The 15,243-nt window shown below is 43.6% G+C and overlaps 1 protein-coding gene across 7 annotated transcripts in view; it reads right to left on the reverse strand.

Annotated features, from left to right (window-relative positions):
- gbf1 (golgi brefeldin A resistant guanine nucleotide exchange factor 1) overlaps positions 1–15,243 on the reverse strand; it is a 91,575-nt gene that overhangs the window by 40,408 nt on the left and 35,924 nt on the right. For all 7 annotated transcript variants that reach the window (XM_083775521.1, XM_083775523.1, XM_083775520.1 and 4 more), the window contains exon 4: positions 2,702–2,833. In XM_083775521.1, coding sequence (XP_083631647.1) covers positions 2,702–2,833 — 132 coding nt within the window. The remainder of the gene's footprint in view (positions 1–2,701; positions 2,834–15,243) is intronic.

The raw sequence follows: 15,243 nt of genomic DNA on the forward strand, positions 1-15,243 counted from the left end.
GCAGTGCTGGTGGTGGTGGTGCGAGGAGGGCTGGAGGAGAGCTCATGGAGGATTAAGGACGCTGGCGCTGGGTCTGGAGTGACAGACAGGCTCTGGGAGTCAGGGAGTAGTTTGTGAGGTTATCTGTGTGTGACTGTGTGTGTGTGACTGTGTGTGTGTGTGTGTGTGTGTGTGTGTGTGTGTGTGTGTGTGTGTGTGTGTGTGTGTGTGTGTGTGTGTGTGTGTGCGTGTGTGTGCATGACACATGTGCGTGAGTGTGCGAGATAGTTGGGGATAGTGTGCGGTTAATTGTGTACACGGATATAAATCACTATCCATTTAGGAATGATTAACAAACTTTTAAAATCATAAATAACATTTACATAATTGTTTCGTGTTTAGTTCTGAGCACCGTTTGGAAATTAGGCCAGCTAACAGTGGAAATTAAAGGATGGAAGACCAGACCTGCAGGGTGACATAGTTAACAGTGCATTATTCTTGTGACGTGTACACAGCATTGCCGTTTGTATAGACACAATCTGGGCCCTCTGGCAAAAGAAAGAGGAAAAACAGCACCCTCTGCTGTTTTGGCCTGTTTGGTCACTCCTCTTCCGGTTGCATGTGTTTTTGTTTACATTCCTAACATACCTAGTCGTGGACTGTTGTCTCCCAATTTCTTTCAAATGTTTCCCATCATACAGTCTGAAGCCTCCTCCCCACTTCCGTGTCGGAAAATTCATTCTAATATAAATCATCTAAGTATCTATAGCTTGCTGCTTAGCAGAAATGGATATTAAAAAAATAAAGTAAAGTAAAGATATTTTTAAAATATTTTTGGGAACGGAAATGCCAGCTTCCTTACTCGGATTTCGGGACGTGTAATTCCAGACTCTATATAGCATTTGGAGTTTGTTGAATAGTTAGGCTACGCGAGACTATAACATACCGAATTCCACATGTGGTAACAGGAGCTGCCGACAGATTCTGCTGCGCACCTCATGTTACGGTTACATTTAAGAAAAAAATGTTTTGTACGCCTTTTTGTTTTCTTTTTTCTCCCTGCGAGATACTGCATTCCCTGTACAACTGCTGTTGGTACTATGAACAATGAAAAGCAGTGAGCCCAGTGTCTCTGATGTCATGGACACTGGGCTCACTTACTTCCTGGACTACAATTCCCATAATGCGTTGGTGCACTGCTCCTCTTTGTGGATAGGGGGAGAGCTGTCTTACTGAGACAAAATGTAGTCCAGGGTTGGGTTCGAGGATCGGTCGAGATTTAGAATAAAATATTAAGAATTGATGGTAGTGACTTCAAATGCGCAGGGACATTTTTAACCTAATGACACATACAAGAATAAGGTCGCGAATACAAGCGGACTAAATGAGTTTTCTTCGACGGGTGGCTGGCATCTCCCTTAGAGATAGGGTGAGAAGTTCAGTCACACGAGAGAGACTCTGAGTAGAGCCGCTGCTTCTTCGCCTGGAAAGGAGCCAGCTTAGGTGGTTCGGGCATCTGGTTAGGATGCCTCTCGGGCGTCTCCCTAGGGAGGTCCTCGATGCACGTCCCACTGGGAGGAGACCCCGGGGAAGACGTCTCGGGATCCCCCAGGAGGAAGTCACTAATGTTGCTCTGGAGAGGGAAGTCTGGAACATTCTGGTGGAGCTGTTGCCCCCGCAACCAGACTTTGGATAAGCGGTTGAAGATGGATGGATGGATGACACATACTGCACTGACCAGACAAACAGCTTGAATTCTGCAAATGAACCGCCCTGTTCCAGTGAATATTTGACCAAGAAAATATGCAGTTATTTAATGTTACCATGGGTCTTATTTAGTTTAGCAATGGCTGCAGCTGTTTTGACAGCAACCTAACATTATTTACTCAACCTCTGCCATTTAGACTAACATCTGGTGATGCATGCTCATTTCACACTTGACACAACAACTGGCGGACGGTGAGCCATGTCCACGATGAGTGCTGCTGAGGACAGACTGTGCTGCTTGCGAGCCAAAATAAGTTTGCTTACGCATCAATTATGAGAATAGGCAATTCTTGGCATTTTTTGGAGTGAGTGGACGATGAGCAACACACGCTATTAGTCACAATAGAAACATCTGTGACCTTTATAAGTCTGTGGACATCATGCATAATCTTTTTCAATCAATTTAGTCTCCGTGGGTGGTTTAAAACTCAAAAGTAATGAACTGTTTAGATCACACTTAAACCTTTATATAGGTGTGTGTGTGTGTGTGTGTGTGTGTGTGTGTGTGTGTGTGTGTGTGTGTAATATATATATATATATATATTCGTGCCGAACAAGAACGGACGGGCAGGGGCAAGTGCACAGGCGGGCCTGGTAAAACAAATGAAAAAATAAACATGGCAAGCGGTGGGACGACCGTGGCCCACCATCGGCCCCCGATGGTGCATTTCGCCGGTGGCAATTCCCAATATTACACACACAAGGCGCAAAATAAAAAATTGCGACCCAATCAGTCTTTGGGAATCAATGGGCTAGTATAGTATAATAGTATATACTAGTACTACTATATAGTATAATATAACACACACACATGCAGTAGTACTGTATAAGCAAAATGTACCTTACTAATTGATCTAATAAGGCACATTATAGACAAAATAACAGCGTATGCTTAATCACGAGGTTGTCAAAAGAATACATTGGCTGCCATTAGAGAAAAGTGCCATTTTCATACCTATAAGCCCGTAGGACAGAAACTTGTTGACAGAGGTGAGGGCAAGGCCTGTGATGGGGCCAGTGGTATCCTCCGACCGCACCACCTCCAGGAAGGGTCTCAGGAACACGTTGGGCTCCACATCAGGCAACTCTGAGACAAAAGACAAAGACAAGGAGACTCAGTCATGATTGTACTGCACAAAAGCACCTGACACACCATGGCAGTTTTGTGAGTAGCATCACACGATAAAATTCCACTGCCATCACTGACGGGAGTGCTCTGCTCTATTAACACAATCCGTGCCGGGATTCCTTCAAAATAGGAGCTCTGGGGTGCCGGAAAAACATGGCCGCTTTTACTCTGAAACCCACGACCCGGAAACAACCAGGAAAAAAAGTTTGCTTTACATTGCTAGCTTACATTGCTATCGTTTTAATTTATACGATATACGATTAAAAAAGCGTTCATATTTTGAGGGAGAGACGGATGAGGAGCAGAAATGAAGCGCTAGTATATCCGTCAGATCAAAACCACGGAGAGCACCCTGGATTAGGAGAGACGAGGCATTCTTTCTGCCGCGCTAACAGCTAAGTCAACGGTAGTTTGACTCGTTTCCACAGATACATATTGTGAAATTAGCCTAACTACAAGCCATTTCAGTAGATATCAGTATTTTCACAAAGTTTTCCTCTTTCTTACATAATATTTTACAATTTGGCATTAAAAAGGTCTAAAAGTCATTCAGTTGTAACTTTACAGTTATACTGTATAACACACTGTTGCACATTAGGCCAATCATTTGGGGACCCCCCCCCAAAATAATTTGGGGAATGCACTCAACCTCCAGTTTGGGAACCACTGCTCTATTATACCGGAAAGCCTGCATAAAATGAGGAGCCATAATGTAGGATGTTCTCCCTGTGTCAACTGAAGGTGTCTCACAATCAAGCTTGGTTTATAGCCTGGAGACATGCCATGGCACTAGCTGGCATAGCAGAAATGCAACAGGAGATTTTTCTTCTTAACCACTTAAACCTTAATATGGGTAACCACCGAAGGAATACCTCAGGGCTCTATATTAGTTTCTGTTATTGTGGGGAAAGCTTTCGCTGAAAACAGATCGACAAGCTCACAATGTAACGCGTCTCACAATGCAAGTATACAGTACATACATGTACAGTAAGAGTTATATTTAAAAGGACAGATACAACTACAAGGACATTTTACAAGCAACTGCCAGCATCACAGTATTTTTAGCTGATATGCTAGTTTCCACCTCCCGTCCTTGGAGCAGCAGCAGGCTGTTGGACAACGGGATTAGGTGTCCTTGCTCAAGGGCACTTTTGCACTCCTGGAGCTCTCTAGATGTCTCTGGGAATCAAACGAGCAATCTTTCACTTAGGCCTACTGTATATAGCAACCTCTCTGGCAATCCTATTGTATCCCCACGTACTAAGAAACTGGCTACGAAGAAATTGTTACATAACATTACACATCATACTCTAACAAGTATGCAGAAAACTCAGTGATATTACTTTCAAATATCTTTAAAGCCCCTCAACATTCCCCGCTTATTCATCCCTCATCGTGCCAGCAGTTTCCTGTTAATCCCCGCCATGTGTGGTGTGCCACGGCCCATGGTAGGCCTTAGCCCCAAACTTTGTTGTGCACACAAACGGGCCAAGACAAGAGCGGTCAACATCACTGTGAGGAGTTTAATAACTCCTGCCCCCCCCACTAAAGGTCTGTGTAAACAGTACTAGTTGCCCTCGGGGGGAACAGATCACTGGGGAATTAGCCACGCAGGAGGTTGTAACCTCCTCTCTGCTGCCCGTCCGGCCATGAGAGATGGAACGTTGGCGTGGGGGTTGGGGGCTTCAATGAGAAAACTGTGTGAGAGAAATTATCAGCGAAAGAGATATAAAATGGGTAAGGGGTATGGAGTGGAAAGAGGATGGTACATTCACCTTGGTTGTTGCTCCATGTTTATTTATTTTTTTCCACAGCAGCTTAACATTAATGATAATAAGAGATTGACTGTCATAGAGAGAGGGGGTGGTGATGGTGGTGGGGATCTCAGAGTGATGCCATTAGCTCAGTCGGGGCACAGTGTGAGTAGACTAAAATCTCACCAACATCGCTGACAACAGCCCCTGTGTTTGTGTACCATAATTTCAAGTGGGAGAAATGACAATGGATGCTCAGTCGGTACGATGAGTAGGCCGCTAACTTATCATAACGAGAGTGAGATACATCGTAGAGCTTTCTTAAAAACAAAACTTTAAGTCAATTTGCTGGGCATCTACGGTTTAATGTGTGCGAATGTCACGGGCCAAAAGGAAAAACAGATCTATAAGCTCACAATACGTCCAATTCGCAGCACATAGAGAGCTTGTAGAACCACGCTACATCACAGTTAACAATGAGAAAGCACTTCAGGCCATTCTGCCCTGACTTGGATAGTCTCTCTCTCTCTCTATTTTACGAAGGGAAGTGAGAAAGAGAGGGGGTCAGGACAGAGCAGCAAAAATACAAACCAGGTAAAACAACAAGGGCCAAATTAGTGGAGTCACGCACGCCGCCACAAAGCGTTGTGCCCAAATAGTGCTTGCCACAGCAATACCGTGAGGATTAGGGCCTTCTCCAGAACAGCTATACTCCAAACGCGAAAAAACAACTTCAAAGGGGCACAAGTAGAGCCTCCAACCAATTTCCAAAAGTGCACATGTGACCGCTGTGCCTTAGTGTGTGATACCCAATACCCCGGCGGCTTGTTTGGAAATAAAATATGTAATAATTTAGAAATTTCCCCACTCTCTTCATCAGCCGCCAGGTCATTTTTAGGACTTGCCTCCCAAAGCAAATATTCTCGTGCTTGTTTTCGTTCCATCATAGTGAAATCCCACAATGCTGTTTTTTGATGTTGGGAAGGGACAGTATATTTGGTGTATATTTTGCTTATTTATTTGGGTTGGTCTCAAAGAACCTTTGCCGTAACCTCCATGAAATATCACAGAAAGAAATAAAAAAGACAGTTATAAGTTATAAGTTATAAATCAACCTCCAAAAAATATATAAAAATCATGTGTCAACTTCAAAGAACGAGGAGGCTCTGTTGGTTCAATCATCCCATCAGCTTCCAGAAAACTTTTTAAAGGGGGGTCTTAGTGTCCCATTACTTTACAGTGGAGAAAATACCATGTGGTGAGGGTGGAAGGAGGGTGCTCAAATGAATCTGTCAATAGATCCTGATGAAGACTTCATGAAAGGCGATCACCCTGTAAGCGCCACGGTTGCGTTCCCAAAGACACCCAGATTGGAAACTCAATTGTGTTGTATTGATCCGACTGGCCATCGGTGAACACAGGGCTGGCTGGAGCACCGTGTCTGTGGCCACCACCAATCTTCTTAAATGAAGGCTAAATACAGATTCTGTACTTCAGATCAATCTCCCGGGCTTGTGGAGTGGAGTGAAATAAATAACGATGGCCAGAGTCGCGATGAAGCAATCATGCTATAACCAGGTTGACCTCTGACTGACATTGACCAAAATAAAAAAGCAGGATTAATGTGGCTGGCCCAGCCATGCATGTGGCAATCTAAGGTCTGTTTTTGCGGGTGCGAGTCGAGCGAAGGAGCACACGTACGCATCCAACTCGAGTTCAGCTTAATTGGTAGAAAAGGTTTGTGAAATGAGCATATCAGGATTCACCATTGGCCTAATCCCATCTACCTTTACCATGTTGGAGCCCCCATCCTGCTGCTGTGTGCTTTGGAGTGAGCAGCCAGCCATGTGTGGCTTACCTCTACAAATGACCCCAGCAGAGAGAGGGGGGAGGGGGCTGAACCTTTGCCCCCCAGGAGAGCACCTCAGGATGAGGCAGGCAAGGCACAGAACAGGAGCCATCTCTAACACATGCACATCCATTGGCACTGAACCAGAAAGGGCTTAGAACGCAGGGACAAACACAAGAAGATGAATCCATGCTGTGTACGAACCATAATGTGAAGAAAAAGAAAGTGAACAAGGGATTTGCCAAAATAGATGGTGAATGTCGAAAAAATAAAACTCGAAAGAAAAACTGTAACAAAATGATCATCTATATCCATATGTCTCACAATACTGTACTAGATACATAAAGAATGTGTTAATATCGTACAAGGATTCACACTTCATATCATGATGTGTCCAAAATAAGTTTTACTAACATCAGTGCAATGCTTCGTTAGCAGACGGTCCGATTTAGAACTAGAGTTCAAACACAATACACTATTCTTTTCATGCCCAACACATCAAACGAGAAAATGATTATTTTCTTAGCGTATTGGCAGTGCAACTAAGTAACTTCCTTGTCCTAGTATAGCAAGTTAAATAAAGCACACATTGGACAATATCCAAAATGGTACAAAACGCAGAAAAATTTAGCTGCATGAAATCAAACAGAAATGTAACACAAAACATATGCTGCCCACAGCGCTACTGACAACTGATAGGACTTTGATATCATAATGGCAAATACCGTGTTAGCACAAGGTCCAGTATTTCAGCAAAAATACTAAACTAAACTCATGGTGTGCGTGGTACTCAGTGACCATCATATGTAGGTAGTTTTTTCAATAATTGTATTTGGAATACAGAATTCCAGGTTAGCCAGTGTTCACTCTACAAACAAAAAGTTAATTTTCAAAAGTATGCAGGCATTCAAGTCTCCATCCAATCTCCATCACTGTACATTGTGTGCGCATGCGTATGTTAGTGTTATTGAAAAGTAGGGGGAGAGAAAGACAAGTATAGAACAGCATTGTGTGCGTGTGCGCGAGAGAGAGAGAGAGAGAGAGAGAGAGAGAGAGAGAGAGAGAGATGGAGAGAGAGATGGTGGGGGTCATGCAAAGCTATTCAGAGCTGCACATGATTACAACACCAGAAATACAAACACTGCTTGGCTGTGGACGATTCGGGTCCCGCAGCCTCTTTGTATTTGCCTAATTGAATCACAAAAGGCTGAATAACTTTATTTAGCAGCCTCCTGTGTCATATTTTACACAGTGCTATAAGCACCTCTATTGCTCTTACATGTCTTTCCACACATGGCTCTTTAAAGCCTGCCACTTGTTATCACTTTCAGGTTGTCTTTTACATCAGACAGACAATCGTTTCAGGAAAATAATTTCAGGACATTAATCATCATTAATGTCCTATTCACTGTGTCTAAAAGCCCCACTAGTGTCTCCTAGAAGTTGTCCTGCTCTTTACACATACCTCGCCCCAAGAGGTTTTAACTGACCATTGTGACCAATAGGTTATATTTTATTTTGTAAAATGTACTAAATAACACACAAATTATGGTTAGTGCCGGAATTGATTGGAATGAAATTAAATAAAGTACCTAAAAGAAAGTGGAACATTGTGGCCCAATGATGGCGGCTAGAAGCCAAAGGGTCACCAAAGTCAGTATCTATCTGGCCATTATAGTATGAGATTAACTTGTATGAAAAGTTAACATTTGGCATTTGAGGAAAGGTGATTAGGGTCAGATGGTTAGGGTTGATCCTCCATTTGAGTGGACACAAAATAGTTCAACTTTTAGGGAGGAGTGCTGCTCATTAATGTCTCATTTGATCCTACTAGCTGTATCTGACAACAACCCAGTCATTTACTAACCGACTTTGAATCGCTACCACAAACATGAAACAAATGACACCATCGTTCGAGTGTTCTGCACATTATTTCCTTATATACTATTATACTGCTAGTCTTTTTTGTGAACAGTGGTATGTGATCAAGGAGAATTCACGCATGATCTACACACTTATCACAAGCACTGCGCAGTGTGCACATATTGCGAATCTATAAAATATACTGTACATTCCTGGATATAAGTAGCTAAAGGCACCACTAATGTTTTTATACTGTATACGTTCCTATCCTAGTGTGGATATTTGTTACTAAAAAATTAATTAATATGGTATGTAACACATAAGCAGTTAAGTAATATACAGCAATGATATACAGCCTTGTCAAATCACTGAGGCTCACACACATGCACACGTTCAACCTGGGCCCCCAGACCAGTTCACAAGCTCTCTCAAAACAAAATTACACTCTTGATAAGGGGGGTGGATATGTGGAGAGTGCGTTGAGGTTGAGGGAGGGGTGAATCACCCCGGTGACCAACGCAGCGGCCCAAAACCAAACACTGATGGTTATTGATCTAAAACTGTACTGCTGCTAGAATTAAGATCCAGGGTCCTTCGTAGCAAACACCGCTTCGTAACAACAGCTCCTCAGACTGAGGAGCGGGATGACGCTTTAACAAGACCAGCAAGGCTAAATGAAATCCAGGGAGAGTTCACATCTGTGCATCTGTCCTGCACGACCGTCCTCTTATCAATCTGTCGGGAGAAGTTTGATGCATGTCAACTCTGGCTAGCCCTCCCACCCCCTCTCGTTTCTCCCGTCTGCCCTCAGTCCCTGCATCTCTTGAAGGAAATTGGCACTTGTCGAAGGGGGCAATTAGGATGTAACAATGCTATGGAGCGCTATAAGGTCGTCTTATTTATTTCATTTTTTCGGGCCACAGTGGTATTTTATAGGCGCTTCCAACAATGCCTCTGCACAACCTAAACAGGCAATTTGAAAGCCCCAGAGAAATTAAAACTTTTCCAAGTGCTTGAGAGGAAGGCTAGCTCACTTGAAGGGCTACCGCCAGAGTACATGTCCTAGAGGGGCAAATGGAATATAGTTTGCATTTGTATATACAAGTATACATGCCATCTATGGTAGTATGCTTCAGGGAGCAAAAGAGATCAGCAGAGAGTGATACTGCTACTGTACAAAGGATTGACACAACATCCGACCTGCAAGCATCACAGTACAGCTACTGTATTGTACTGTACTGTGTACTCCTGGGGCTTAGGCCTAATCAATCATCACACAGTCAAATAGCTTGATAGCAAATAAATAAAAATCCATGTTTTAACAACTGTTCTGTTACCTTGCTCAATTTATCAATGTTGATTATAAACGGTAATAATGGCAATTGAAAGCAATGATTGATCCATGATGAATTCACGTTTTAATTGATGGCAACTTCTAATGGTAATGTCCCAAGAAGCTCGTCTCTCTCTGCCGTCTTATAAATTAGAATATGACCATAAAGCCACCCCTCAATCTACGCGCACACACACAATCACACCCACCTCGATCATTCCTGCTTTGTTTGCCACAATTGAGGCCCCGGTATTACAGACACCCCTAAAGACAAAAACAATTGAGGCCCCGGTATTACAGACACCCCTAAAGACCAAAACAATTGAGGCCCCGGTATTACAGACACCCGGTATTACAGACACCCCTAAAGACAAAAACAAACACACAGCAATGGCAGGCACCTCTGACCCAAAGGGCTGCATTCAAATTGCCCTTTGGGCTCCATATTGATCATTAAGACAAACTGGAGCTCATGTCACTGGGGAGATAGAGGCTTCCCATGTTTATGAGGTGTGAGAGAGCCTGTGTGAGACAGGATGATAGCAGGAGCAGAGGCATCGCGATCCTGACCACAGTGGCTCGTTGAGGAATGTGGGCGCGACACACCCCCACACATCCAATAGTCAAGGCTTTTCAATAATTGAACAAGAATAGTTCACATATCATTTTGTCCGTTTATCTACATATAGTACAGTAAATATCTCAATTTGACCGCTTAAGCCCCATTTTATACGATCTACAATCTGACTGTGTTGCAACTTAGTTATGAGCTTGTACATAAATTTTTGCTATATTCAAAAACTCTGCTAATATTCAATATATAAAATATATGTACACCAAATACCACACTGACAGTATACTACCAACGTACAATTTACTGTAGACAGTATGTGCTGTAGTATAAAATTAGAAGTAAGCTAAGCATTAAAAAAAACAAAGTAAACCTAGTTAAAATAAAGCGTGTGCATTTCAACAGCATGACTTCATTAGTGAACCTTGCCTGGGCTGTAGCCGGGGCCGGCACAGCACTGCTTTGCACCTGTTATCCTGTACATAAAATGTATTTTCTATGCTGCATACTTCGCACAGAAGCTGTATTATTCCGGCAGGGAGTTGGCCAGGCCCCGGTGTCCAGTTAATGTGTTTCACAGCCTGCCGTCGCCCCTATGATGGATGGACGAATACTTTACGCTCAATCTACTTATAAATAACGGATGTTTTATCATGCTGAATTAAAACATATGAGTGAGTGAGTGAGTGAGTGAGTGGAGAATGTGCACTGTGTTCACTTCCATGTTCTGTGGGAGTTTTTTCTTTTTTTTAGGGGTGTGAATAAGTGGCAGACTACAAAGTTTTTGATTCACACACACACACACACACACACACCTACAAGATATTCATGCAAATTTGTAAGTTATCTCAATTACAACAACCGTTGTTATTCTGCGATGAGTTTGCTGGCTCTTTAAACCATTTCCTCCAGCTGCAAATGTGACCCTCTTACTAATCCAAATCTATCCAGTTAATTCTGATGCGTAAGTATTTGCTTGTACTGTCATACAGAGTGGTGCCCTTCAGACGAGGTGGCCTCGCATTATCACCTCTATTTCCAGAAAAACAAACAGTGGAGAGCAACACAGAACATTTCCATCCGATCCTTTGACCATGTACCCTTGCCAGTCTTGGTACGGTACATGTCTTGGGAAAGACACCGGGGCCCAAGGTGAGAGCCAAGGTTGGGACTGAGAAGGGCAGCGGGATAGACATTCAAGGTGGGCCCGCAGCGAGAGTCCGATGGCCCTTCGTTGGCGCTGGGTACAGTAAGGGGTTAAGCCACAGATGGCTGTCCACTCGGCAGGATAAATCAGCACACATGCTCCGGCTTGGACTGGATTTCACGCCCCTCTTGATGAGTAGTGCCATCCACAACTGCACGGAAAGAATGAGGGGAAGAGGCACAGAGAGCGGTAGTAGAGAAGTTCAAGGCAGAAAGCGAGACGATAAAAAAGAGGGGGAAATGAGAAAAGATGAAGAGCCGAGATTAAACTAGATAAAGTGCCCCCAGGGCACAGGCCAGGTCAGGGTCTCCTGGTGGCGCTATAATAGGCCAATGTGAAAAGGGTGCCATTTCTTTTACACCTTGGATGGCAATTGGATGATTTGAGGCATTTTGTTCCAAAAATCCACGCGTTGGTGGCGCTATAACAGGCCAATGTGAAAAGGGTGGGATATATTCCTCAGCCTAGTAGGAAAATTGCACGCTACGTTCATGATTTGAGGCTTTTTGTTCAAAACAGGCCAATCCTGCAAACTTTGAAAGCCAATGTTAGCCAATTAGGATGGAATATGAAATATCAGACAGATCCGTCTTGAACACACGACTATAGAGATAGTGTGTAACGATTTGCGGTATTTTTGGACTAATATCCAAAAAATTGTTTTTCAAAAGTCGGCCTCCTGGTGGCCCTTTAACAGGACGTTCTGGAAAATGTGGGGCAGAGGTTCATCGTTGGCATCCAGGGAGTGTGCGTGCAAAATGTCGCACCGACCGGATTAACGGTGCCAGAGATTAGCTGGTAACAGACGGACTGACGGACGGACGCATGCACACACACACACACACACACACACGGACGGAGTGCCAAACATACTCTCTCCACAAGCCTTCGGCCTGGTGGAGACAATGAGAGGGGAAGGAAAAGATGGGGAGGGAAATATAAAGAGAGAGAGAACAGCCGAGAGACAAAACGGGGAGTGGGCTCGTCCTTATTTGTTTCACCTGCTGCGTTCCTTCAGCTCCCCACTAATGGCATTCCCAGGGGTATGAGAGAATCCTGCAACCATGCACTGTAGTTTTAAACAACAGGCTGGGGCTACTGTGTTCACACAGGCCACAATGCCCATCGCCACACAGGCGCATACTAAAAAACCGCAGGCAGCCCGCCTGGAATTACAACCCAACAGTTTGGACTCGCTGAGATGGCCAATTTTATTTGACAGACTGCTGTGGAATAAAGAGTCAGACTGCCCTTTCTAAAACAAATGCTTCCATTTTCGCAAGGAACTACTCTTAATACCCATTCTTACATTTGATAAGAGACCAGATCACCTGCCAAGGTTGAAGTTGTTGACATTTTTCCATTCTCCATTCTTCCATTTCCATTCTCAGCCGGCTGCTCTACCACCATCTCATATATTATGGCTTGCCACAACTAAACTCTTCTCATTTGGTATTGCGGTTGCAATTGTTTTTGTATTTAAGAACGTTCATATAATACCAACAAAATAGTGGCTGTGAATAAAAAAGAAGTCATCCAGGAACTGCTGCAATAAACCTGCAGACTTATTGAGTGTTCCAGTGTTTGAATATGGTATAAAATAGGGTAGGGTATAAATAGGGTAGGGAATAAAATAGGGTTCATGTGGTTAATCGATATAAAAAAAACATGAGTCTCTATTATTCTAATAATCAAAAAAGTAACTGATAGAATAACATCTCATTGCCCGCCACTAAAACCCACGGGCGCTGTTGGCTACCGGCACCATAGACTCTCGTTCCATTTCGCTTAGAGAACAAGACAGTTTCCTGCCCCTCAAAAATAGTTAGCGAAACTCAGCTAAAGCTAAATTGATCGTCGTCTATTTAAGAGTCTTTAGAAGCATTGTAGTTGATAGTTGCGGTCCTACAAAAAGGTTTTTGTTTATTATATTATACTGTCCTCAACGGTTGATCACCAAAAATCTTACATTACAAACTTGGCTGAAGCACGCTGGACTTCACATTTGGGACAATAAACCCCCACCGTCTCACAACAGGAGCCACACAAGGTTAATTAGATTAATCCCCCAAACTCTGGCAATCTTCCAAGAGAGACCTTTCCAACTTCTGGTGAATTATCTCAAGGATAGTCATTATTCTTATACAACAAAATCAGACTCAGCTGTGCTACTGTTTGTGGTATTTTAACTTGTGTGAGGCTGAGGCAAGGTGAGGATGACTAGTATCCCAACAATGAAATACTAAATATACACTACGTATACAATATACAGGGGTGCACATAACGTTTTGAGTCTGGTTCTCAGTAGCTGGTAACTTCCGATCCGATACCAATACGGTAGCATCATTACCGATCTGATACGGATCCGATAAATCACATATTTAATGTAGTAATTTTTATTGCTGCTGCGTGCTGCCTGCTGGCTAGCTGCCTGCGACTAGCAAACACTGTTATGATCACGTGGCCTCTACATGCTGGATCATGGGTGCAGTACGTTGTTCAGACTAGTCATTGGTCCGACAAACGACAACCCACCTCATCCCCTAACCTAACCATAACCGCAAGCACGGACGCGTGTCTAATGCTCCGTCGGAAAAAGCCAAGCAATCCTTTCCTTTAATTCGCTCCGGGGACCGCATGTAATGTAATTGTAGTGCTCTTGGTACACAGAAGCGACGCCATGCCTTTGATCTGCCTCCCAGCAAGCATTTTGACGACACTTTTGCACACTGGCACACCAGTTATGTGCACCCCTGACATTATCTAGGCCACTCAGATATCCTTGCTTTCAGTTCAGATCCATTTTCAGAGTGGACCAAAAGTCTGACCATAAACAATCTAGGTTCATAATCATTTTTGGCTAATTTCTGTGATAAGAAATGGTGAAATGCAATTAATTTAACACACAGATCACCTTAAATATCAAATTGAATTATGTTACTTTTTATTAAAGCTACTGTGAGCAAAGGCTTGGGGAAGCACTAAGCCACTAGAGAAGATTCAGCTGCAGGTAGTGAAGTCAGTAATCAGAAACAACGTACAGGAAACGAGGATCCAGTAGAGGCTGGTCATCCCATTTCATCCTGGCCTCGCTGTGCGAGTCCCTTATTTGAATGCAACCATTCACAGCCAAGCTTCATCAGTATTAATAGGCTGATACCACAGTATTTAGACGCGATGCACTCTTTATACCCACTAAGCATTGACAGCAAATCCTCTGTGTGTGTTTAATAAATCGCAGCAGTTAGGTGGTACGGCTTAGTCTCAAGTCACCTAATGACTATATTATGAGCCGCGGCATTAAGGGGGATTAATACTAATCTTGGCTGTTTCAGTTTACCATGGGATAGAGGTGGGTGGGTGGACAGGACAACAGATCAGTGTATCCCCCCTCCAGTCCAGCAGCCTGTCAGCCAGATCCTAAACACAGCAAAAGCACATTAATGAGGTAGTTTTGCATGCTGATCTCTGTTGAGGAAAGGGCCAATCTCTCTGGGGCTTGATGCTGTTTAGCTAGTCTGGAGCGCATGCACGCACGCACGCACGCACGTACAGACGCACGCACACACACACACCGAGTAAGCAGTCTATCCCCACCCATTCCTGAATAGCCCTGTTATGTGCTCTGTACGGCTAGGATAAACACCCAAACAAACAGATGCTGAGACTGGATATACAGGACTGAAAGCCAGCTTGGTTTATCTTTTACTTTTCACTTTTACGGTGTGGTTCCTAGTAGGGGGCGAGCTGTCTAGAAGAGGGTCTGTCTTGTCTGTGTTTCTGTGGCTAAT

This window comes from Protomyctophum parallelum (genome assembly GCF_964188405.1).
Source record: "Protomyctophum parallelum genome assembly, chromosome: 10".
Lineage (NCBI taxonomy): Eukaryota > Metazoa > Chordata > Actinopteri > Myctophiformes > Myctophidae > Protomyctophum > Protomyctophum parallelum.